Source organism: Bos mutus, chromosome 13 (genome assembly GCF_027580195.1).
Source record: "Bos mutus isolate GX-2022 chromosome 13, NWIPB_WYAK_1.1, whole genome shotgun sequence".
In the NCBI taxonomy this organism is placed as follows: domain Eukaryota; kingdom Metazoa; phylum Chordata; class Mammalia; order Artiodactyla; family Bovidae; genus Bos; species Bos mutus.
Genome location: NC_091629.1, coordinates 41,188,186 through 41,214,462, shown reverse-complemented (window position 1 = coordinate 41,214,462; position 26,277 = coordinate 41,188,186). Strand labels below are relative to the sequence as shown.

At 48.0% G+C, this 26,277-nt stretch overlaps 1 protein-coding gene across 3 annotated transcripts in view; it reads left to right on the top strand.

The window, feature by feature from the left end:
* Positions 1–25,936, top strand: part of PHACTR3 (phosphatase and actin regulator 3) — a 205,944-nt gene extending 180,008 nt beyond the window's left edge. For all 3 annotated transcript variants that reach the window (XM_070382098.1, XM_070382097.1, XM_070382099.1), the window contains 5 exons: positions 16,121–16,176; positions 20,390–20,451; positions 21,472–21,612; positions 23,089–23,165; positions 25,257–25,936. In XM_070382098.1, the coding sequence (XP_070238199.1) occupies positions 16,121–16,176; positions 20,390–20,451; positions 21,472–21,612; positions 23,089–23,165; positions 25,257–25,272 (352 nt within the window). In that variant the 3' untranslated portion in view covers positions 25,273–25,936. The remainder of the gene's footprint in view (positions 1–16,120; positions 16,177–20,389; positions 20,452–21,471; positions 21,613–23,088; positions 23,166–25,256) is intronic.
* Positions 25,937–26,277: the final 341 nt, after the last annotated feature.

Here is a 26,277-nt window from a genome sequence, read left to right as displayed (position 1 = left end):
CTCATTATGGCTTTTTTTTTGTATAGTTCTGTGTATTCTTGCCATCTCTTCCTAATCTGTTCTGCTTCTGTTAGCTCCTTACAGTTTCTGTCGTTTAACATGCCCATCCTTGCATTATGTATTCCCGTTGTATCTCCAGTTTTCCTGAAGAGATCTCTAGTCTTTCCCTTTCTTTTGTTTTCCTCTACTCCTTTGCAGGGAAGGAAGAGCAGCATCCAGGGCCCCAGGCCCCCTGCAGGTGGGGCTCAGGCCCCCTCGTTCTCATCAGCTCGTGGCCTTTGAGACTTCCCATGGCGTCAGCTGCTCTTGGTTTTCCTCAGTTGCTTGGGAGTCTGTCAAGGAAAGTACAGCATGTTTTATAAGGAAATGCAAAGCAATACCAGTCTCCCTTCAGCATCAATAAAACATGATCCATACCCAGGGGCGCAGGTGGTCTGGTGGTTGAGAGCTCACGTGGCTGGGAGGTGCAGACTGAGGGAGCCCAGGGTAATCACTCCATCTGTCTGAGCCTATGAAATGGGTGGTGATGCTTGCCTGCTTTACCCAGAGTCTGAGCTTATCCTGCACAAGTTATAGTCCCAGTAGTAATAGTGCGGTGGTAGCTTGGTGGTTGTTTGGTTACTAAGTCATGTCAGACTCTTTGTGACCTCATAGACTGCAACACGCCAGGCTTCCTTGTCCTTCACTATCTCCCGGAGTTTGCTCACATTCACGTTCATTGAGTCAGTGATACTATCCAACCATCTTATTCTCTGTCACCCCCCCTTTTCCCTCTGCCCTCAATCTTTCCCAGCATCAGGGTATTTTCCAATGAGCCAGCTCTTTGCATCAGGTGACCAAAGTATTGGAGCTTCAGCATCAGTCCTTCCAATGAATATTCAGGGTTGATTTCCTTTAGGATTGACTGGTTTGATCTCCTTGCAGTCCAAAGAACTCTCAAGATCTTCTCCAGCATCAATTTTTCGGCATTCAGCCTTCTTTATGGTCCAACTCTCACATCCTAAGCTGTCTTGATTTGTCAAAGCTTTCCTTCCAAGGAGCAAGTGTCTTTTAATTTCATGGCTGCAGTCAACATTGGCAGTGATTTTGGAGCCCAAGAAAACCAAATCTGTCACCGCTTCTACTTTTTCCTCTTCTATTTGTCAGGAAGTGAAGGGACTGGATGCCATGATCTTAGCTTTTTGAATGTTGAGTTTTAAGCCAGCTTTTTCACTGTCCTCTTTCACCTTCATCAGTGGCTCTTTAGTTCCTCTTCACTCTCTGTCATTAGAGTGGTATCACCTGCATATCTGAGGTTGTTGATATTTCTCCCAGCAGTTTTGATTCCAGCTTGTGATTCATCCACCCTGGCATGTCACATGATGTACTCTACGTAAAAGTTAAATAAACAGGGTGACAATATATAGCCTTGTCTTACTCCTTTCCCAATTTTAAACCAGTCCATTGTTCCATGTAAGGTTCTAATTGTTGCTTCTTGACCCACATACAGATTTCTCAGAAGACAGGTAAAGCGGTCTGCTCTTTCCATTTTTTTAAGAATTTTCCACATTTTATTGTGATTTACACAGTCAAAGGCTTTAACATAGTCAATGAAGCAGAAGTAGATTTTTAAAAAAATTATCTTGCTTTCTCTGTGATCCAACGAATCCTGACAATTAGATCTCTGCTTCCTCTCCCTTTTCTAAACCCAGCTCTTAACATTGGGAAATTCTTGGTTCATGTATTGCTGAAGCCTACCTTAAAGGATTTTGAGCATAACCTTATAGCATGCGAAATGAGCACAAGTGTAAGGTAGTTTGAACATTCTTTGACATTGTCATTCTTTGGGATTGGATGAAAACTTTTTCCAGTCCTGTGACCACTGCTGAGTTTTCACAATTTGCTGACATAGTGAATGCAACACTTTAACAACATTATCTTTTAGGATTTTAAATAGCTACGCTGGAATTCCATCACCACCACTAGCTTTGTTTGTGATAATGCTTCCTAAGGCCCACTTGACTTTACACTTCAGGACATCTGGCTCTAGGCGAGTGACCACATCGTGGTTATCTGGCTCATTATGACTTTTTTTTTTTTGTATAGTTCTGTGTATTCTTGTCATCTCATCTTAATCTGTTCTGCTTCTGTTAGGTCCTTACCATTTCTGTCCTTTATCATGCCCATCCTTGCATGATTTGTTCCCATGATATCTCCAATTTTCTTGAAGAGATCTCTAGTTTTTCCATTCTTTTATTTTCTTCTACTTCTTTGCATTGTTCATTGAAGAAAGATTTCTTATCTCTCCTTGCTAGTCTCTGGAACTCTGCATTCAGTTGGGTATATCTTTCCCTTTCTCCCTTGATTTTTGCTTTTCTTCTTTCCTCAGCTATGTGTGAAGTCTCCTCAGACAACCACTTTTCCTTCTTGCATTTCTTTTTCTTTGGAATGGTTTTGGTCACCACCTCCTATGCAGTGTTACAAACCTCCGTCCATAGTTCTTCAGGCAAGTTGTCAACCAGATCTAATCCCTTGAATTTATTCGGCACCTCCACTGTATAATCATAAAAGATTTGATTTAGGTCATACCTGAATGGCCTAATGGTTTTCTCTACTTTCTGCAATTTAAACCTGAATTTTGCAATAAGGAGCTGATGATCTGAGCCATAGTGAGCGGCAGGTATTGTTTTTGCTGACTATATAGAGCTTCTTCATCTTTGACTGCAAAGAATATAATCAGTCTGATTTTTGTGTTGATCACTTGGTGATGTTAATGTGTAGAGTTGTTGCTTGTGTTATTAGAAAAGAGTGTTTGCTATGACCAGTGCATTTTCTTGGCAAAACTCTATTAGCCTTTGCCTACTTCATTTTATACTCCAAGGCCAAACTTGCTTCTTATTCTGAATATCTCTTGACTTTTCACCTTTTGCATTCCAATCCCCTGTGATGAAAAGGACATCTTTTCTTGGTATTAGTTCTAGAAGGTCTTGTAGGTCTTCAAAGAACTGTTCAACTTCAGCTTCTTCAGCATCAATGGTTGGGGCATAGACTTGGATTACTGTGATGTTGGATGGTGTGCCTTAGAAACAAACCGAGATTATTCTGTCGTTTGACATTGTACCCAAACAATACATTTTGGACTCTTTTGTTGACTCTGAAGGCAGCTCCATTTCTTGTCAGGGATTCTTGCCCAGCAGTAGATAAATGGTCATTTAAATTAAATTCACCAATTGCCGTCCATTTTAGTTCACTGATTCCTATGAAGATGTCAATGTTCACTCTTGCCTTCTCCTGCTTGATTGCATCCAATTTACCTTGATTCATAGACCTAACATTCCAGGTTCCTGTGCAAATTTTGCTTTACAGCATCAGACCTTACTTTCACCACCAGACACATCCACAACTGAGCATTGTTTCTGCTTTGGCTCAGCCACTTCATTCTTTCTGGAGCTATTGGTAATTGCCCTGAGCTCTTCCCCAGTAGCATATTGAACACCTTCTGACTGGGGAGGGTGGGAGCTCATCTTCTGGTGTTGTGTCTTTTTGCCTTTTCATACTATTCATAGTCATGGGGTTGTTGCAGCGGGAATACTGCAGTGGTTTGCCATTCCCTCCTCTAGTAGACCATGTTTTGTCAAAACTCTTCTCTATGGCGTGTCTGTCTTGGGTGGCCCTGCATAGCATGGCTTATAGCTTCATTGAGTTACACAAGCCCCTTTGCCATGACAAGGCAGTGATCCATGAAGGGGGGTAGCTATGTTAACATTTATTAAATGTGGGTTGTATGCTAGAGACTGTTCTGCCTGCATTCGCTGAAGCCTAAGATGTAAATGCTATTGTTAGCTGTCTTTCATAGCTTAGGAAATGGTGGTTCAGAGAGGTTAGGTAAGATGTTCAAAGACATATAGCTAGTATGTCCTATAGCTGAGATTTGACCCAGTCAGGCTGGTTCTGGACACTGGGTCTGGAGGCACCCTGCTTCGTGCAATGGTTGTAGACAGACAGGCTGGCATGTTTGTTCCATAGTCACTGATGATCCAGGCTTCCCTCTGTCTTCCTGCCCAGTTATGCTCACACTGACACTTAACGCTGTATGGTCCAGGATGGCTTCAGGAGCGCCAGACATCACATTCAACTCTCAAAGGTACATAGATCCCAGCTGAGTCAGCTCTTCAAAAGGACTCTCTTTAGAGGCTTTTTGGCACACTTCTCCCTACGGCTTCTTCGTCAGAACCTCTCTCATATGGCTATGCTTAAATTGGAAAAGAGGCTTCCTTGAGTAGAATCGGCTTTCTGATACTGTGTACATAAGAGGGGAGAATGAAGACTGTGTAGGTAACTAGAGGTCTCTGCTATTGTTGGTGTCCAAGCTAATTTTGTTGTGAGAGAGACTGAACGAAGTAGGGAAGTGGGGGAGCAAACAGATGGACGAGTGAGTGAAAACCCTGCATCTGTGAGGTCACAAGCTGGGGAGTCCCTTGGAGCCCCTGTAGTCGGCATTTCTAGGTGCCTTGTGTTCCCCATTGTGCAGTGCTGGGCCCAGGGATTTCAGAGGTGGCAGGAAGCTGGGGCTGGGGGTGCAGACTCTGAGGGGCCCCTGGGATGACGGGGTCAGACACCAGTGTCCCTTCCTCACTGGTGGTGTTGATAGTGGAAGTCACTCCCTTGTGTCCGGCTCTGTGACCCCCATGGACTGTAGCCTGCCAGGGATTCTCCAGGCAAGCATATTGCCAGTCCATTCTCCAGGGACTCTTCCCGGCCCAGGGATCGAACCCAGGTCTCCCGCACTGCAGGCAGATTCTTTACCGTCTGAGCCATGGGGGAACCTTCTCATTGGTAACCCCTAAATGACATTGAAGCTCAAGGAGAGATACTTTCTGGGCAGCCTCGGTGTACCCACCTTGGCACATAACGCTCAAGATGGAGGAGGGAATGGGAGAGATGCAGGAGCCACGCTCAGGACGTGGCATGGGGAGGGAGGTCAAGCAAGAGAGAGAGTGGTCCCTGCAGCATGAGGGAGACACAGGAAGTGGCCTGCGAGGTCCCGTGTTGCCTCCCATTCACCCCCGGGAGATCCTAATCTCCTCTCTCCCCAGGCTGGTGAGGCCATGGCTTCTTAGCAGTGCTTGGGCGGTTCTATCTCCTGTTGAGACTATTTGGCGTGTGGGGTGATGCCCTTTCCTTTTTTTAAACCAAGGGCAGTTTTGTGGAGTTTGTGTGTCTCTTTGCCCTGCTGTTTCCTCACCTGATATTTGCTTGTTCACTGCAGTCTTGCTGAGCCTCCGCCCTGGGCCTGGGGCACTGTACTAACCTGACTTCCACTCCCTGACCTGCTGGGTTGGGGTAGGAACCAAGAGATGCAGCCCCAGCGCATGGTTAAGGTCTTGGCCAAGGAGGAGCCTGGTGTTCAGGGCCCTGGGGAAGTAGCAGGATGTTCAGGATACCCCAGTTGCGGAGATGAAGAGAGGGATGCAAGGGGGTGGCCTTCCACTACTCACCACCCAGGAGAGCTGCCCCAGGAAGGTGGAAGGGAAGGGAAGGGAAGATGGGGGGAGGGCAGGAAATACAGTGTTGGAGGATGGGGAGGGGCAGGACCTGGTTCCAGCAGGGGCTCCATAAATGTGTGGACCTGAGACCAAGTGATCCTCATGCTGGAGGCAGCAGCGGGAAGCATTGTGTATTACTTTAATTTCCCAAAACTGAATAAGGGATCAACACTCGTGATAGATCTTAAATAGCGCGTCTCACTCCCACCCCATCAGAGGCTGCCAGTGTCCAGGGGCTGTTTGGAACCACCCGGAGGCGAGTCTCACCCCCTGTGCTCAGTGGACACCCTCCCCATACGGGGGCCGAGCATCGCTGAGAAGAGACCACAGACCCATGAGGGAGGGGAGCAGAGCCCTGTCCTCTGTACGCAGCACTGGTGATAAACCCCAAAGGTGGCTAAAGGAAGGAATGATCAATGTGACCTAAGGCATACAGATGTGCATTTATTCTGCTGTCTTTTGAGGTGGAATCAAAGACTTCTCATTGCAGAAGCCTCTACAATTAGTGTTCTTTCTTTTTTTTTTTCTGTGTTTTTTTTTTAAATTTTATTTTATTTTTAAACTTTACATAATTGTATTAGTTTTGCCAAATATCAAAATGAATCCACCACAGGTATACACGTGCTCCCCATCCTGAACCCTCCTCCCTCCTCCCTCCCCCTCCCACTCCCCACACCATCCCTCTGGGTCGTCCCAGTGCACCAGCCCCAAGCATCCAGGATTGTGCATCGAACCTGGACTGGCATCTCGTTTCATACATGATATTTTACGTGTTTCAATGCCATTCTCCCAAATCTTCCCACCCTCTCCCTCTCCCACAGAGTCCATAAGACTGTTCTATACATCAGTGTCTCTGCTGTCTCGTACACAGCGTTATTGTTACCATCTTTCTAAATTCCATATATATGCGTTAGTATACTGTATTGGTGTTTTTCCTTCTGGCTTACTTCACTCTATATAATAGGCTCCAGTTTCATCCACCTCATTAGAACTGATTCAACTGTATTCTTTTTAATGGCTGAGTAATACTCCATTGTGTATATGTACCACAGCTTTCTTATCCATTCATCTGCTGATGGGCATCTAGGTTGCTTCCATGTCCTGGCTATTATAAACAGTGCTGCGATGAACCCTGGGGTACACGTGTCTCTTTCCCTTCTGGTTTCCTCAGTGTGTATGCCCAGCAGTGGGATTGCTGGATCATAAGGCAGTTCTATTTCCAGTTTTTTAAGGAATCTCCACACTGTTCTCCATAGTGGCTATACTAGTTTGCATTCCCACCAACAGTGTAAGAGGGTTCCCTTTTCTCCACACCCTCTCCAGCATTTATTACTTGTAGACTTTTGGATCGCAGCCATTCTGACTAGTGTGAAATGGTACCTCATAGTGGTTTTGATTTGCATTTCTCTGATAATGAGTGATGTTGAGCATCTTTTCATGTGTTTGTTAGCCATCTGTATGTCTTCTTTCTTGTGTGATGCATTGTCTAGGAGTGAGAGTTAGACTCACGGAAGCTGAGTCCTTCCCGAGGTGGAAGCCCCACCATTTACAGCTTCCTCTTCCACACGCCTGCATGGCCGTGTTTCAGCATCTCACCTTTACCGACTCCAAGGCAGCCAACTCAGTTCTCCTAGAAAGAATGTTTTCTTTTTCCATCCATATTGAATCGTTTAAATCAATGTACATAAATTCTGATTAAATCACCTAATTACAGATACATGTTCACCTGGTTCGCATAGATTTGGGAACACGGGACCTGTGTTCCTGACAGGGACCTGCTTGCTGACACGGGGCCTGGGGTGCCAGTCACGTGTGCTCAGTGGGGTATGCTTTTCCAGAAGGACTGGGAGCGTCGGTTAATCCAGGTTAGGTCAGTGGAGGTAACTCGAGAGAGCTTTCCCCACGATATTGTCATCTTTGTTTATGGAGAAGGAGGCTGTGCCTGTGACATAGAAACCCAGCTCCAGGGGAGGTGGTGGTGGTGTTTACTTGCTCAGTCATGTCTGACTCTGCAAATTCATGGACTATAGCCCACCAGTTTCCTCTGTCCTTGGGATTTCCCAGGCAAGAATACTGGAGTGGGTTGCCATTTCTTCCTCCAGGGGATGTTCCCGACCTAGGGATTGAACCCACATTTCCTGCTTGGCAGGCAGATTCTTTCCCAGTGGAGCCACCTGGGAAGCCCCAGGGGAGGTGTGTATTGGGAGATTTATGGCAAGGCGTTGGTGGCAGTGGTTGTGGGGCTGGCAGCACAGGTCTGGCCCACCAATGGGGCAGGTAGTCAGGAAGGGCTTGAACTCCTGTGCATGGACTGAAGCTGGTGTCCACAGGCAGAATTCCCTCTTCACCAGGGAGCCCCAGCCCTGCTCTGCACGTCCTTCCACTGATGGCACCAGGCCCACCTAGGCCATCTAGGACTGTCACCTGCTATGGATGTTAACCTACAAAACACCTCCACCATGGCTCCTAGATGAGTGACTGACTGAAGAACTGGGGTCGGGGCCTCACCAGGTGAACTCCACCGACTGATGGTCCGAGAAGGTTGTGAACAGATGGGGTGGCGGTGTTCGAGTTCACTCCATGACTGGATTTAGAGCTCCAGTGCTTAATCGTGGCATGATTTTGCATCTTCTGAATTGATTTATGCTCCAGAGACCAGCCAGGTGGTCCAGGGAGGACCAGTCTAGACATGCTCATGCTTTTTTACACATGCCTGGAGCTGTACTGCCAACTGACCACAGCATCTCCACCCAGGCCCTTAGTGGGTGCCAGAGCTCTGCCCTGAATCTAGCTCTCACACACTGTGTCCATATGAGCTATCCAGAGAACATCCTCTTAACCCTCAACTGTTGGGCAAAGGATAAATACCTGCATTTGTAGCCTTGTACTGTGCTACATTGCCTCAGCCATGTCTGACTCTTTGTGACCCCATGAACTGTAGCCCACCAGGCTCCTCTGTCCATGGAATTTCCCAGGCAAGAATACGGGAGCAGGTTGCTATTTCCTTGGATCTTCCCAACCCAGGGATCAAAACTCTCTCTCTTACGTCTCCTGCATTGGCAGGTGGGTTCTTTACCACTAGTGCCACCTGGGAATCCCAGGTGCAACCTTGGTAAAGACCAAAAAGTCATCACCAGAGTTCACCCGCTCAGCACACCCCAAGGCCCAGGGTTGGAGTGAAGGTTGGGCCTCCTCCTCCAGCCTGGGGTCTTCCTGGAGGAGGACAGGTGTCTGCCTGGGAGCACAAGGTTTAAGCCAATGGTGCCCCTGGCTCACCTGGGGAGATTTCGTGGGCTGTCACCGGAATGAGCCAGGCCCCAGCCCGGGAGACTTGCCCCCGCCTCTTTAGACGCTCAAACAGAACCATCAAAAACAGGACACAAACAGTTTCCCTTGGACACTCAAACAGGAGGGTCCAGAGCTATTAGTAGGACTTGAGCCTGCAGCCCGGGTGTGTGGTGGACATGCATGCACAGAGGGGTTTGGCAGAGCTTTGTTGCTGAGTTTCCCTGAGCATTAGTGTCTTGGAAATTGATGGAAAATGACACACCTTGTTTCATTCAGAACTTTACCAAGAATCACTCATTTCAGGAACAGCTCCCCCAAGGTGGCATCTCTGTGGGTGTGTGAGTGACCAGCATGGACCCTGTCTCTCTGTTTGTAGTTGATGTTGTTGTCATGGCAACTGTTTTGTGTAGCCACCTTCACCACGTCACCTGATGTGCTCCTGTTGAACAAGTATGTGTTGAATGGATGTTATTGGATTAAAACTTCCCTTCTTCCTCCTGCATGTTACAGCCAGGTGTCACATCAATTTTTAAAAAGTATGCATGTTCGTGGACTGGAGTAAGGGAAATGAGACTGAATTCTTGTTGTAAAGAGGATGTAGCATCTGAGCTTGTGGCCCTGAATTAGGAGAAGGATGGCTGTGCCTGAGGGAGGCAGTGTGGGCAGCTCAGTGTGAGGGTCACAGTGCACAGAGTCTGGGGAGGGGACCCCGCAGACTCACTGACCTTGTGGGGCTTGTCTTGAGTTTGGTGGGGACCCCAGGTTTGAGGTCATGGTGAGAGTGGGGGGTCATGTTTCATGACCAGCCTGCTGCCATAGGGCATCAAGGAAGCCGGGGGCTGGCAGAGGCTGGTGGCCTGGGGATGGAGAGACAGATGGACATATGAGGTATTGGCTCTAGAACCCAGTGGACTTGGAGATCCCTGGGGACTGGGAGTGTGGAGCCAGAGGGACAGAGGGTGGCCCTGGGTCTGGGATGAGTGTATGACTGGCAGTGGGCACCAGCTTCTGAGTTACGGATGCTGGACAACGGGGACATGTGAGGAGGTGGGGTTGGGGGTCCTGGGTTGTGAGATGCCATGATGGGGGACCAGCAGTCAGCACCTCGCTGGATAAACCCTCAGTGGGCTGATAATTCATCCTCACCAAGGTAACTGCAAGGACAGAGGGGGCTAAGGTCTGGGGGTCTACTGTTCCCAGCATGGATGAGCTGCACCCCTCAGAGCCTGTAGCCTGGCTCTGGTCTATCCATGGCCTCATCTTCATGTTACTTCCTGGAGAGGGCTCCCCTCCCTGATTCTTTCTCCCTGGCCCATCCGCATGTCCCTGGTGGTCTCGTCGCCCAGACAGCCTCTGTGGGAACAGAGGATCTGTCTTCTCGTTCACAGTCCTTGAGCCACATGTCTGGATCAGGAGTCATGATGATGATGGAGGGAGATGCACCCCCCCCCAACTCCCACCTGCTGGGGAACCCTGTCCCAGGCGGAGACACCAAAATCCTCCTTGGTGACTCAAGGCTGGTGGTGAAGCAGGATGGTATTCCCAGGGAAGAGCTCCCAAAATAGCAGGCATCTCTGGGGGCGGAGAGCTGTCTGTCTGCCACTACAGCTTTCCCTTCCAGGAAGGCGTTCTGCCTTGCTTAGCGAGATTGCGGCTCAGTTCTGTCTGATGCTGTTGTTGTTCAATTACTCGGTCTTGTCTGATTCTTTGCAACCCCATGGACTTCAGCATGCCAGGCTTCCCTGTCCTTCACTGTCTCCCAGAGTTTGCTCAAACTCATGTCCATTGGTGCTATCCAACCATCTTCATCCTCTGTTGCCCCCTTCTCCTCTTGCTCTCAATCTTTCCCAGCATCAGGGTCTTTTCCAATGAGTCAGCTCTTTGCATTAGGTGGCCAAAGTATTGGAGCTTCAGCATCAGTCCTTCCAATTAATATTCAGGGTTGATTTCCTTTAGGATGGAATGGACTGGTTTGATCTCCTAGTGCTGTCCAAGGGACTCTCGAGGAGGGGTGTACAAAGGACAATTCAGGCATGGCCACTGACATAGACAGGCCTGGAGTGCCAGGTACCTGGTTGGTGCTTTTCGGGCCATTTCTCTTACCTCACAGCAACCCCAATGGGTGCCTATTGTCGTCAGTCCATTTTAGGAGAGGAAACAGGCTCAGAGAGAGGAGCTGGCTCTGCCTGTAGACTGTGTGAGGCAACTGATGGAGACGAGTGTGCCTGGAAAGAGTCTAACTGTGTGTTGAGCCTCCCTGAGGGAGACACCAGCTGCCGGATGCTCCCTTGGGTGGCCAGCCAGGGCCACTTGTCCACCACTGGCCTCAGAGCTGAGCTTTGGACCTGCTGTCCTCAGGTCTCCTTCCCACCATGCCTGGTGCTCCCAGGAATGCAGCCACTCCCATCCAGTGTGTATGGGAGGCAGAAGAGGGTCACGGGGTCCTCAGGACAAGGAGGGGATTCCTGGGCCCCCACTCACTCAGGAGCCTGGTCCCATGGTGAGGCAGGTGGAGTGTCCACAGGGGAGCGAGGCCACTGGAAGGTGTGGGCCGTGGGGACGGTGAGGAGCCAAGTGCCCCCTCAGCCCGGCTGCTGCTCTGCGGAGCTGGGGGTGGGGTAGGAGTGCTGATCGATCTGAGGAGCCAGCTCTCCCATGTCTTCAAGGGGAGCTGATGTTTTTAAGAGTGAAAACTCCGATTTGATTAACATTTGCTTCATGTTCACATTCTAAAAAGTATCATGGGGGCAGCGATGAGGCTGCTGGCTGGATTTGGACCACGGTCATCTGATGGGGCTGGTGACCAGGCTGTCCCCCCTCACTGCAGGTGGGCTCAGGGAGTGGGGAGCTTGCATACGACTTCCGAGGCTCCGGTGCCCTGATCTGCGCTCGGGAAGGCTCCAGGCTGGACCTGGCTGCGGGCAGCAAGGGGGAGGTGGCTCTGGCCTTGGTTGCACGGTGCCCTGGGAGACAGGGCCAGCATCATGGCCAGCGGTGCATTCGTGTACTAGGTTAGGTGCAGCTGTGCTGCAGTGGAAACCCCCGGATCTCAGGGTCTTTACCCAGAAAAGGCTTATTTCCTACAGGAGAAGTCCGCTAGTCTGGGTGACCCTCCAGGGCAGCCAACCTCATGCACAGGCCAGCCAACCTCATGCACAGGCCAGCCTGGCTGCTCCGTGTGGAGGGTCTGCCATCTTGCCGTCTTGCCCATGGCCCCCTGGAGGGAGGGGAGGGTTCCCTCTCCTATGTGCACAGGTGGGGACCAGCCAGGGATGGGGCGGGAGGATGGGCAGGTGCCTCTCTTTCTCCTGGTTTCTTTTCTTGGTGTCGCTCCCACGCCCATGCAGTGCTGTAACTGGCTGCCACACTCGTGCTTTCTCAGAGGGGAGAGTCAGAAATAGACTGTGGCTTCCCCAGTTCCAGGAGGCACCTGCTCATCACCCACAGCAGCAGCTTCTGAATCAGGAGGGAGCGGACCGCGTGGGCAGAGCTGGGGAATCCCTCAGGGTGCTGACCCTGCCCACCCCTCCCAAGGCTCCTCCCCTGCCTTCCCGAGGCTCCGCCCCTCCCCTCCTGAGGCCACGCCCCCTCCCCCTAAGCGCAGCCAGCCTGGGGCTATGTCTGTCCCGTCCCGGTCCCAGAGAGCCATCTGCTACTGAGGCTCCAAGGATGTTTTAGCAGCACCCTTCCAGGGCCACACGGAGGGAGGGGAACCGGCGCCCATGGTTTTCTGCTTTGTTCAGGCCAGGCATGTTTGTCTGTGCCAGGCTCTGGGGTCTACACGAGGAATAACACCTGCTTACAAGTTTGTTTCTCTGAGCCCCGCCGATCTCACCTGTAAAATGGGCATAATCCCGTTGTCTGTCCTTGACATTAAGGTCGTAGTCACTCCTGCTTTGGGAAGCCCCATTCCCACATGGAGAATGGAGCCCAGTCTCAGGTAGTAAATGAATGGAATATTGTGTTTAATATGTATTTAGTCCAATGTGTATTATGTAATTTGTAGTTTGCACTGTTCTTACTCTGGAGCCAATATCTCCCCCTTGTCTGGAACACTTCACTGGCCTTTGACCACTTGTGGGCCTGGCTCCCGGAGGTTCCTGTCTGATGGGGATCCCTCCCCTCCTACTCCACCCCTGGCAGCTCCACTTCTTCTGTGGGGAGGTTCTGCCCTGTCCTTCCTTGGACTGTAGTCCAGGAGAGTCTGGAGGTGCTTCCAAAGACAGATCCTCTCCACCCCGCCCTGTCTGCTTCACACCCTTCAGCACATTTGGGGCTCCAGAGATCCAGACTTGCAGGCTGGGTGGGTCCTGCCCCCTGCCCCAGAGGTGCACACACACCTCCACTCAGTCCAGTGACACTTAGGAAACCTCATCTCAGGACCTGTGCTCCTCCCCTCCCTCCGGGCTCAGCAATCCCCACTAACCCTTCTGATCTTGACTCAACATCAGCTTCTCAGGCCACCTGTCTGTCCAGGTTGGCCCACCTACCCCCTACGCTATCATGATGCTGTAGGATCCTCCTCTTAGTGCTGGTCACTATGGAAATGAAAGGTGGTTTGTGTGACAACTTCACACTGATGCTGAAGCTCCAATACTTTGGCCACCTGATGTGAAGAACTGACTCAAAAGAAAAGACCCTGATGCTGGGAAAGATTGAAGGCAGGAGAAGGGGACAGCAGAGGATGAGATGGTTGGATGGCATCACCGACTCAATGGACCCGAGTTTGAGCAAGCTCTGGGAGTTTGTGATGGACAGGGAAGCCTGGTGTGCTGCAGTCCATGGGGTTGCAGAGTCAGACAGGACTGAGCAACTGAACTGATTGACTGACTTGTGTGATAACAGACTGAATGTCTGACCCCTCTAGAGCCTGTGCTCCCTAAGGGCAGGGCTGGGTCTAACTTCTTCCCATGATATCCCAGGACTGGGCATGTCCTTTGTGCTCACTAAACCTCTGACACAAGAGGCCTGGTGAACCCAAGTTAGTTCTCAGTCTCATGAGCTGGGGTGTCAGGTACAGTTAGGTGTGAGTCCAAATGGGGACTCTCGACCTGCAGTACTCGCTTCCCTGTGATTGGGGTCCCCCAAGGAGCAGCTCTGGCTGGCAGTCCAGCTGTGGGCTCCTGGGGTCCCTCTGGGTAGAGGGGCAGGTTGCTGACAATCCAGCAGGCTGCATGTTGTTCACAGCTGGTGGACTGCCCCTTCTGGGCCATTTGGAGGTGCTTTGAGGGCCTGCTGTGGCCCTCACCCTGGCAGGCCTGCCTTCACCCCTAGAGCTAACGGTGGAGATTTTGGTGGTGAGATATCCACACTTTTCTGAGACATGCAAGTTGGATGAAATGCCTCTCTGGGACCTCAGTCCATGATCAGCTGACAACGCACAGGTTGGGTTCTCTCCAGACATTTCTTGAGAAATCTCTGTCCCAAGCAAGCTTGGTATAACAGATGTATTTGTGCATTTCCTCATTCAGTTCTCTCACCTTTGTGAAGATCTCTGATTAGTCCTCGTTTTAGAAGAGAACACAGGGCTCCAGTAAGAAAAAGCCCTCCATGGGGGCAACGTGAGTAGAGTTTTGGGGTACTTTTCAGGCTTGAGGAGATGCATGGTCTCCATCCTCAGCTGTCCCTGCGGGCATCATAGCTGGTCAGCTGGCATCCCCTGAGCAACAGGCTCTGCACCTTTTGTGGATTCTCCACAACACTGCCAAAAGTTTCCTCTTCCAGGAAGTCCTCCTTGATCACTGCCCCCATGGCTGTCTCCAAGTCCAGCACCTGAACAGTTAGGAGACACTGTCTAGAAATGTGAGCTTCTCAAGGCTGGTTCCTTGTTTTCTGCTGTCTCTTAGGAAATGGACCTCCCCTGCCTCTGCCCCCTCCCTCCTCCATCACGTCCCCACCCCTGTTTTCTCTTCTCCATGGCATTGCCCACTCGCTGGGATGATTGCTCACTTGCTGTTTGTCTGCCTTCCTCTTTAGACTTGAGTTTTTCAAGGGCAGGACCACTGTGTCCTGGGGCTTGGGACAGTGCCTGGTGCAGAGCAGATACCCCCGCCCTGCCCCAGTCACTTAGTGAATGAATAAATAGCATCTGGGGGGGTTTGACCAGGCTGAGGGAGCCCCACCCAAACAGCTTGGTTTTGTGCCTGCTGCTTGCCAGGGAGCGGGAGGCCCTGGCCCCTGGGTGCCAGCCAGGAGTTGTCTGAGGGCACGCTGAAGTCTCAGCAGACATGCAGACAAGATTTTAAGCAACCACCCACCAGACCGCAGACACACAAAGCCCGCCTAGGAGTCCGACAGCACAGTGTCGCCTAGAGTGTGGAGGGAGGAGCAGCTGAGCCCCCGAGGGCCCTGGGCTTTGTGCTGGGACAGGGGTTATAAATAGGATTATGGCCCCGCATTGTGGGCATTCAGAGGCTCCGCCTGTCACCTCCCTGCAGTGGCAGAAGGATCCGGAAGTGGGGACGTTTTTGGCTCTACCCCAGGGATAACGTTATTGGAGTTACAGAAATAATTGGAGCTTGGCATTAATGTTGACTAATTATGCCTCCCTCTCCTGACAAGCCTTTTATTTATGTATGTATTTCTTCTTTTTGGCTACGTCCTCCAACTCCCTCGATGAGAAGCCATTTAAAAGGAAATGATAATTTGTCCTCCGATCTCACTAAGCGGACGGGCAGAGCAGGCGGCGGGCGGGCGGCCGTGGGCGTGGCCCGCGCGCGCGCTCAGCCCAGGAGATTCCCAGCTAGGATTGGATGCGCTTCTTCCCTACGCGCCTGGGCTCCGCGCCCGCGAGAGGCAGGAGCTTCCCCATCGCCTCCCCGCAGGCAGGGTCGGGTGAGGCCGACCGCGGCTGGAGCAGGACCGGGGCGAGTGCCAGTGTCCGGGTCGCTGGGAGCTTGGGACACAGAAGCTGGAGACGCGGCTGCCCGCCCCTCCCTGCGACCCCAGACAGGGGGCCATCTCCCGGCTAGATCTCGGACCCGCGCCTGGGGAGCCATTCAGCCTGCCGGGCTGGCAGCAGATCTGGACATGATGAGCTGCTTGTCCGGAGTGGGAGCGGGAGCGCGGGCTGCCCCAGCCGCCCGGTGACAGAGGGCCACGTCCCTCCGGCGCGGGGGTCGGACTCGATTTGCCAGCAAGAGGCTGCCTCCGACGGAGGGCCCCCCACCCCTCCACCTCCCCCGCTCCCGTTTTTTGGGAGGCGATCTTCAGGGGGTGCGCCAGCCACCTCGGACCCTCACAGACCCTGGATGCAATTCGCTGGCAGCCACCATGGTGCAAAATGTAATTTTGGTGTTTTTCCGCAGACGACTGAGCCAAAGACCCGCGGTGGAGGAACTGGAGAGAAGAAATATCTTGAAACGTGAGTAGTGGCGGCCCCCTGGGGTTCCCCTCACGTGTGCTCCACGGAGGCTGCTGCGGGAACCTGGCTCTGCAGGCTGGCTGAGCCCTCCTGTGTTCCCCTCGCCCTGAGCTGCTGGGGAACTCTGAAAGCAAGCCCCCGGGAAAGTTGAAACACCCAGCAACATCCCATTGAAAATTAAAAAGGAAAAGGCTCTCCTGGCATCATTAAAAATGTCCCTACTTCGGGGTTGTGTCATGAGTCAGCTCTGTAGTTGGAAGGGAAATGATGTCTTTTGGCAGGCTGGGTTTCAAGCAGGTGTCCCTGGCAATTTGGGACTAGGGCTCCCTCACGGTCACGGACATCACAGGCAGGTGTGGACAGAGTATAAAACCTACCAGGGAAGAGCTCAGCCCTCTGTAGTTCCCTCCCTGGGGAGTAAAGCAGCAGCTCAAAGGAACAGAGAAGCCTAGGAAGTTGCCTGTGGCTTAGAACTCTACAATTTTAGATCCTCACCTCCTTCACATCCCCTGGGTTTTCCCAGGGAGGGCTGTGGTTGCAACATGTGCTGAGCACCAGCATCCAGGAAGAGCCTCCCTGGTGTAGAGAACACTGTTCCATCTCATTAAAGGCATTGAGGATTTGGGTGGTAGAACCCTCTCAAAGGTGTTTCCCAGATACTTGTTAAGTATCTGGTCAACAGACTTCGTTTGCGAGGTATTTTCTATAGCATGTTTTCTAAGGGCCTGGATTTTTTAAAATGTTTTCCTCTCTTTAAGAGTGAGCACTACAGACATTCTCTGAATTTGGTTTTTCATTCCATGAACGTCTTTTTACAAAGTTAAGACAGTCCCATGGCTGACCTTCTGTCCAAAAGTAGAAGACAGAAACTCTGGTCTGGGTGCTGAGTCCTAACTGACTGCTTCCTCTTTCTTGACTTTATTAATTGCCTGGAAGACTCCCCCTTTAAGGACTGTTGGAAATATTTAAACCCTAAGATTATTAATTCTTTGTTTTAGGGACTTCCCTGGTGGTCCAGTGGTTAGGACTCTGAGCTTCCCCTGCTGGGGGCACAGGTTCAATCCCTGGTCTGCTGCTGCTGCAAAGTCGCTTCAGTTGTGTCCGACTCTGTGCGACCCCATAGATGGCAGCCCACCAGGCTCCTCCGTCCCTGGGATTCTCCAGGCAAGAATACTGGAGTGGTCAGGGAACTAAAATTCTGCATACTGAGCAGTGCAGGAAAAAAAAAAAAGTGTTCTTTTTAAACTTGATATGGTGACTGCTATTCTATATTACATCAACTAAGCCGTATCTGAGAATTTCAAGAACATCTTTTCATGGATAGCATACTTAATCAGGTGGGCATATACAAATGTGAAGCTGTTACCGAATATTTGAATTTTAAAAAATTAAGTCACTAACTTATAAAGCTCATCAGTCACAGATGCCCCCTCAGGTAGTGATCTAAAACTCAAATGGGGCAAGTTCAAGGCCCAAGTAGTGCTGCCTTCAGCCTGGTTTGCTGCCCAGAGTGGGCAGAGGCTTTTCTCTCAGGAACCATTTCTCCTGTCAGTGGTCACTTCCTCTTTGCTCTAGTGGATGGCCAGGTCCTCCCACCAGCAAGTGCTTCTAATTGTGTTAATCTTTGCACATAGACACTTGGACATGAAAGCCTGAATATCAGAACTGTGCCTGGTGAGCAGAGATGGCAGGTGGATCCTGGACTGACGGCACTCACCTCCAGGGCAGGAAAAAGGCTCCCTGTGTGGCCCTGACAGTCCCTTCCTTGCCACTCAGCCAGTCAGGTCTGTCCCTAGTTGGAAACTTCCCGAGTGCCCTGGGCAGCATCCTTGAGAATGTCACTGCTAGTTTGGGGTGGGTGGGTGGTTTGGTTTGATTCTGTAGAGATAAGGATCGACTAACTATATATAGTTCAGCCTGGAGCATCATCCCCACAGCCATTGACACTGGCTTGCACTCTTGCTGCATTTTCTGCTTTGAGTCAATGGCTTAGAATATCAGCACATTGTATCTGCTCCCCTTCAAGTAGGGAACTCGTGGCTAACTGAGATCATGTTGGAAGAACACTTGGGCCTGTGTGTTTGTGGATACGAGTGTCAAGACACTAGTGGCCATCTTTTATATGGTTGTATTAGAAGTGGTCATTCAGAGGGGGGCCCACTCTGTGCCGGGCATTGTACTCAGTGCTTGCCTCTCTTCCCTCGCTGAATTGTTACCAGACAGTCGTGAGGTTTGCACGGCTGTTCCCATCTTCCTAGTGAAGAAGCTCAAACTTCGGGAGGTAATAGGACTTTTTAACATGAGTGTTGGCAGAGGGAAGGAGCTGAAGTTCATGTGCAGGTGAATGGCTCCATCATCCACGTTCTGACCACTGCATTAGGAGCAATAGTGCATCTCTGATTATTTACAGAAGGCACTTGTGTGACTGTCCAAGCTACTGGCACTATTTCCAGACAATCTGGGTATGGAGGCTCTGATTATGGCTCCCTTGTTTTGTATAAAGCACAGGGCTTTCTGAGTCTGAGAATAAGAGATCTATAAACCCATTGCTCAGGGGAACTCAGAGTCTGTGGCTTAGGCTCTCAGGAAGGACCTTGGAATTGGCGCCCCACCGAGCACCTGGCCTGCAGGGGACACTCCCGGGCACCTCCAAGACCCCTGCTGTGCTCCGATGACCTTGTAATGATGCCAGTGTTGTCCACAATTTAAAAAACAGAAAGATCTGCTCTTGTTTCAGTGTTTTTATATGGAGGGTGTACTTAGGATTTGTTCATGGCCTATTTTTAAGACATATGAAGAATTATGGGACTTCCCTGGTTGTCCAGTGATTAAGACTCTGTGCTTCCACTGCAGGGGGCACAGGTTTGATTACTGGTCAGGAACTAAGATCCCGAGTGCCACGTGGCATGGCCAAAATTTTTTTAAAAATCTAAAGAATTAGTTTCGTATCATCATTTAAATCTCTTATGGTTGGCCTTCTGTGTGGTATTTTCACATTTTTTTCTAATTGTATTATCAGCTTTCAGATGAGAGCTTATAATTATGGTTTCTTCTGGTTTTTCACTTAGATTAAGAACAAGGAACATAACAGGGATTGGTTTCTTTTTCTGAAACATCTGAATGAAAGATGAATCTTCCTTTTTAAAGAAAATTACCGAAAAGTACAATGACTAGTATGTTAAATGCCCATACACCAAACCTCCTAAATGCACAGATGTTTAAAATGTTTCAAAGAAAGACAGGTAACGTGAGCTTATGTTAACGGCGAGTTGCAGAATTTCCCTTCCTCAAACCTGGCGGTGTTTCTAGGAGTGCTGACAGACGAGGTCCCTTTCCCAGGAATGGAATTCTGGGCCCCCTCCAGGGACCTGAGGCTTTATTTAGCAACAGTGAGAGCCAGAAATAGGACATCCATTATCTCTTATCCCAGGGCGGAGCTTACGTTTTACACTAAGTCTCAGCATTCTGCTCCATTTTTAGCTTCCAAGTGTAGGTGTAAACACGGCTTGCATGTTAATAGTGACACTCACTAGGCAAAACCAATTTTGGTGAGAGACTTGGTTCCTATAAAAGGCAGGTCATGTGTCTCACTTCTGCAGTGGAGAATCATCTGGGTTCCTGGGTATGTTTGGACTTGAAATGTATCCAGAAAATATGAATTCCAGGCAGGCATATGTTGCCCAGAATCTGAGGTGAATGTTCCTTATCTTATGTTGGTTGGCTAAAAGTATGAATCCCTTTTACATGGAAAAGCAGTGACAGTTCTAACAATATTCATTCATATATACTTGAATATAGTTTATATATATATATATAAAAACTTATCCTACTAAAACATTTTTGTTTGCCATCTATGTTCCTGGTTGTAAATATACACAGAGATGATATTTGATTAGGAGAGAATTGCTTCCTGTTTCTCCTGCAAATCAATGCCCAGCATCAATCTGTGTGGTTATTTCTAACACAGAAAAGGGCCCAGGAGAACCAGGCTGTGATGAAGGCAAAACTTTCTTCTACAAGTGTTTCTGTGGAACAGTGAGACCATAGTTTCCTGAGCAGTGACTGGCAAAGTGCAATGATATGGAAAAAAGTGTCACTTGTCAGGCGTCCTTCCTGTTATACCGGTAGCCCCCACAAATGTCCAGATCTGAGCACGTGTCCTTGCTAAAGAGGAGAACGTCTCAACCTGCTTCTTTGTTTTCATCTTTCACAGAAAGGAACGATCAGACAGAGCAAGAAGAAAGAAGAGAAATCAAGCAAAGGTTGACAAGAAAGGTATGATCATTTAAGCATCTTGCCTGAATATTAAGGTAGGAAAGACTGAGATGGGTGATGCAGGCCATCCCTCTGTGATGCTGACCTGTGACTTCTTGGGCAACAGTGAATTTTGACTGGACATTCAAAAAGCAGTGCCTTTTGCATCGACCTGGGGGTGACTGATGGCCCTGTGGACTATGTGCTCACCCAGCCATGGAGTACACGACTGCGGCCGTGTGGCCTCGATGACATTGCCATTTGTTTCCGGGAAGTCAGATGCTGACTGGCATGCTCTTCATTTATTTGAGCTCTTTACACAGTGCTCAAGCAAAGCATGCCTGGATATCAGTGTGTCAGTTTACCTTTCACACTCTTTGGTTCCTTCCATTTGTCTAGAAGATCCTGACTACAGAAAACTTGATTAGCTTCAAGGGTTTGTGTCTGAGACTCAAATAGTTAAGTCAAAATGTATTATGGCCAATATAGGTAGCAAGTCTGTAAAGTTTGGTCTCCTTCTAAAGCCCTGACCATCTCTAAATTCAAGTCTTGTGGTGGTCCCTTTCTCTACTGTATTCTGTAATAATAATATAATAAATTCTTGTCCTACTTGAAGTTAGTAGAATATCCTGAGCTTATGAGTGCTAGTGGTAGTATTTAGTATTTCAACTTTATCAGTAGCTTTTTTGGGAAAATCTTACCTAATGATAGTTGAAAAGCAACAGCTGGTGCTGTAAAATTTTTCCTTAGATAATTCACCCAGCTTTCCTTGAGCTGTGCTGTGGTCAGGGCACTGCTAGCTTCCTGGGGGTGTGAGTGCTCATGACAAGATATGTTAAAGGGAAGGGATTGTCATTTAAGAGTGTATAATTTAAGCCCTTCATGTTAGAGTTTTTTTTTTTTTTTTTGCATTAGGGTTTTATTTCAGCTTCAGAGCTTACATTTATTTATAGACAGGTCCTGGTTTGCTCAGGGTACTTAAACAAACTAAGAAAGCTAGTTTGGCATGTGAGACCTAACTATGGTGATCTTTTATTTTAGCTTAATCAGAGACCCACGGTTGATGAACTGAGAGACAGAAAAATTCTGATACGATTCAGTGATTATGTGGAGGTGGCGAAAGCACAGGACTATGACAGACGGGCAGACAAACCCTGGACGAGACTGTCGGCAGCAGATAAGGTACTGAGCAGACGTGTGCACGTTGGCTCATGGGTGTGTATGTGTCAGAAGACAGTGGGCACCATCAGCTGTTGAAATAAGGCCATGCTTGACCGGATGTGGCATCACAAATAGAACCTGGGCTTAGGGTCGTGTTTTCAACTAGGGGATGGTTTTGCCCTTAGGGACATTTGGAAATGACTGGGACATTTTTGGTTGTTACCAAGTGGGCTTCCCTCATAGCTCAGTCAGTAAAGACTCTGCCTGCAATGCAGGAGACCCGGGTTTAATCCCTGGGTGGGGAAGATCCCCTGGAGAAAGAAATGGCAACCTACTCCAGTATTCTTGCCTGGAGAATCCCATGGACAGAGGATCCCAGCAGGCTACAGTCCATGGAGTTGAAAGTCGGACACGACTTAGTGACTAAACCACACCAAGAGCCCTCAGGCTGTCTGGACTGAACCCAGCCTGCCAGGTACTTAATCCTCCAAAATATTCCTGAGAGAGGTGTTGCTATTATCCCTGTAGAGGTGCCATCAAATAGGTGGCTGGGAAAAGACTGACAGGGCTTAGACCCGGGGGCCTCTGTCTACAGAGTCTCTCCTACCTCCCCACTTTGAGTGACTTCCAGAACTTTTAAAGCCTCCCTAAAGGAGAGGAACATAATACATTCAGCCAATGAGTGTGCTGAAATTGCTAATGGTTCCTTGTCTTCATAAGCTGAGTGTGAGTCTGTGAGGTTATATATGAACACACATAAGCAGTGCATCCTCTTGGAACAATGCAGACAGGCTATAGTTGGTTACCCAGGGTGAATGTGCTCAGAGGAGCCTGGCCGTGAAGGGAGAAATTCAGGCATCTTTGGCAGCCTTTCCTTGCCTCTGAAGCTGTGTCTGCTGTTTGTCTACCCTGGCCCAAGAGTTTATCGGAAAGACGCACACGATGAAAGTGGGCGTTGGGAAGCTGGAGGAGGGCCAGATGAGAAGCCCTGAAAATACTGAGATGCACATCTCACCCACATGTAACAACAAGATTATGTTTCAAATGACACAAAATGTAAATGTATCCTGAAGTTAGAATAACTTCTAGATTAGTTGTAAAATTCCAAGTAAGTTCACCAAAAGCTGAACCTCACTCATTATCCTAAGGTCCTTACTTTATAAGTGCCCTGAGCATGTGCTTGATCTATCTGTTATGTATCCTGGTGACATGGGATGGGGGTGGGGCGGGGTCAAGGCAGGGGGGTGATATATTCCCACTCGAGCACAGTAAACAAATTCACTAAATACTTCCAGAACACCAGCTCTGCACTAGGTTGGTAGGGCTATAAAAATAAGTAAAGGCCTAAATGCTAAGCACAAAATTTTTTTTACTCTATCACAAAATAACAAAATCAGCAAGTATTACGAATGGCTGTCAATCCACAACCATGATACTCATTTCCCATGCTAGCTTTCTAATGTCCTGAAAAATAATGTGCTCTTTTTTAAATTCCAGGCAGCAATTCGTAAAGAACTGAATGAATACAAAAGTAATGAAATGGAGGTACATGCATCAAGCAAGCATCTGACAAGGTCGGATTTCTATTTGTATGAATTTCATGATACTTGCAATATGGTATTTTTTTTTTAAGAGAAAATAAAAATGTCACAAATCACTGTGTTCGGATAAAAAGCAATTCAGTATGTCTGCAGAGAATTGTCTTGAACAGACAGAATGCAACTCAATTGAAAGTGCTATTGGTTCCTGTGGTTTCACATAGGGCTTGGCACGCTTTCCTGGTGGCACAGATGATCAAAGAATCCATCTGCAATGCTGGAGACCTAGATTTAAGTCCCTGGGTTGGTTGGGAAGATGCCCTGGAGAAGGGAATGGCTGGTTACCCACTCTAGTATTCTTTTCTGGAGAATCCCATGGGCAGAGGAGCCTTCTGGGCTACAGTCCTTGGGGTCAAAGAATTGGACATGACTGTGGGACTAACACTTTTGGTGAAGGGTGGGATGTAGAACAGTACTACACATTGTTTTATTTAAGTAGTTAATGTGTATTTAAAGACATTAGTCTCAAAGCACTGAAGGTAATTTGCCTGTATTCCCCCTTCTCTCATATTTAGAGACAGAATATGAGAGACTGCCGGCCCCCGTCCCTCCCCCAATTTATTTGTACGTAGAGGAGTGCTGTGAAATTACCGATCTCACTTGTCTCCCACCTTATTTAAGTTTATACTCACATCTTTAACACGAGCTCATGCTCCCCTGAAGCTCTTCCAAACTGCCTTTGTTCCTTCAGCAAATACATATCACTGTGTGCCATTCTTATGCTGCGAGTCAGCTGTAAGTAAAGGAGGGTCCCGTCTCCAAGTGGCTGATTCTTCCATAATCAAGACTTTTCATACAAGGGGAACACACCCATGAACAGAGGTGGCACAGGTTGGCCTGCTGATGCCAGTGTGCTCACAGGTGGCATATTCCCCCAGCACTTCCCCTTCCTGTCCATGAAGAGCCATGATGAGGGTCTCACACACGTTTATCCTCAAAGGACTGCCTGATGCCACAAGCTGTTTGTCATCTCTCCCTTGGTCTAGAGATGCTCAGGCCCCAGACACAAAGAGAAAGGAAATCCTGAGTGGAGATACTGCCTTAAACCAAAACAGTGGACTCCTTTTCTTTTCTGTTTGGCACAAAATGGCCACTGTGGTTGTTATTTATAAGATTTACTCTGTAAAGTGTAATATGGCTATGGAATAGAAAGCAGGCAAACAGAATTCTGTCCTATGAGATAGATGACTTTGAATATATCAAAGGGAGGAAAAAGAGGTTGGAAGAGCAGGAAAAATGAAGCAAGTAGTTTGTTTAAAGATGTTTAAGGTTTTCCCCCATGACTGGCACACTTTGGGGCAGGAATAAATCATCTTACTTTTGAGTGTTCAGAACACTAAAAAGTGTTTAGGAAATAAATACTCTCTGTAAAATATTCAGTTATTTTTAATGTTCAATCCTGTGTTACAGAAAAAAGATGTAATTACTGCATATTCTATCTATGGTAATGTGAAAATATTTAATACATTTCTATTTATACATTATTAAAAGATATTTACTAAAGATATGTACTTTCTCTCATAAGTCCTTGATAGCTTTTTTAGATGACAGAATTTTAAGAGTGAGCCCAAAACTTACACATCAGGAAGTGTTAAGATTTTTAAACCACATTTTAGCATTTAATGTCAGCTTTTAAAAGTCAGAGCAATGATTTTAGTCATATGAAATTTTAATTGCATTAAACAGTACCACAAACACATTTTCAACTCTACAAGAACAAAATTATAACTCTACTATAATATCCAATCATTTGTTAATCAGTTCATTACCTCTGCTGCTTCAGCAAAGCCCTGCTGTTTTTGTGAACTTCAAGGGCCTACCTAGCAGTTTTCAAGCTAAGTTTTAGATAGGCTTAAGAATTCACCATCTGATTCCTTTTGTGTTATGATGGGGCCTGAGCGGTGGGTGCCCTCCGAGGCTGTACACCACTATAACCCAGGCAGGTCCATCCTCATGTTTTACATGTTGGACTTCCACAAAGATTTTAATAGCAACAGAATAATTTGTGGAAAGTTTTTTGCAATTTAAACTTAGATATGTATAACCTTGTCTTTTTACAACTTCTAGATTCCACAGGCCATAGAGATTTTCTTCTGAGAAGAATTGTGCTTAATTTTTGATACCAACACTGAACATTCATCAGGGAGCTTTCCTGAAGTTCAGCTCATGACTACCTGCTGTGTTTGCCAGAGAAGCAGGACCACACACACAGGTGAAATCCTGGCCATGCTCACCTGTGAGAGAATGACCAGAGGACACCCTTCACTCTCTGGGGCCTGAGGAGTGTCAACTGTTGGGGTCAGAAGAGACCCCAGGGACTCAACCTGAAGAAAACTGTTGTTTGCCTTCCTGCCTTGTTTTGCAGTTCTGCGGTGTGACCGAGGATGGTGACGTGCGTGTGCAGGGTCACCACACTGAGGCTGTGACCAAGGGATGTGTACGCAGTGTCTTCAGTACCATGTGGAAAAGACCTTTTTATTCTCATCACAATTAGAGAACTCTTTAAGTTCCTGTTATACAAAATGATTTACTGTATTATACTTTTTCTTTTTTTATATGTCTAACAAAAAATACAGCTGCAACATTTTGATTCCTGTTAATTTTGTTCTTTAATTAAATGACTACTTATTGCAGGAAATTAACCTGGGTGTTACAGTTTCTTGGGGTGGGGGTAAGAGATTTTTTTAGAAAAAGGATCTGTGAAACAAGTCAAATCTTATTATTTTTGAGCCATCAAAAGCCAAATACAGGAGAATTCAAACTTTTTCTGTGTTTTGTAAATTCTTTTAGTATTTGTGGTTTGTGCCTTAGGCAATCAAATTATCTTTTTCAAGTTAAGTTTTTAAATCATCTGAGTAATAAACCTAGAAATAAGTAACAACTTGTTGAAAAACTACTCAAAGGAAAATGACGACCTCTAAAAGTATTTTTAATTTCGTATTTGCAAACATTATTATAAGACTCTGTTGTAAGAGACAAAGGTTTAGATTGAGTGGAGCTCTAAGAGGATATTTATCCCAGCACAAACGTAAAAGGTAACCTTGGCACAAAGAGGGGAAAGTAAGTTAAATAAGAATAAATGTTCCCT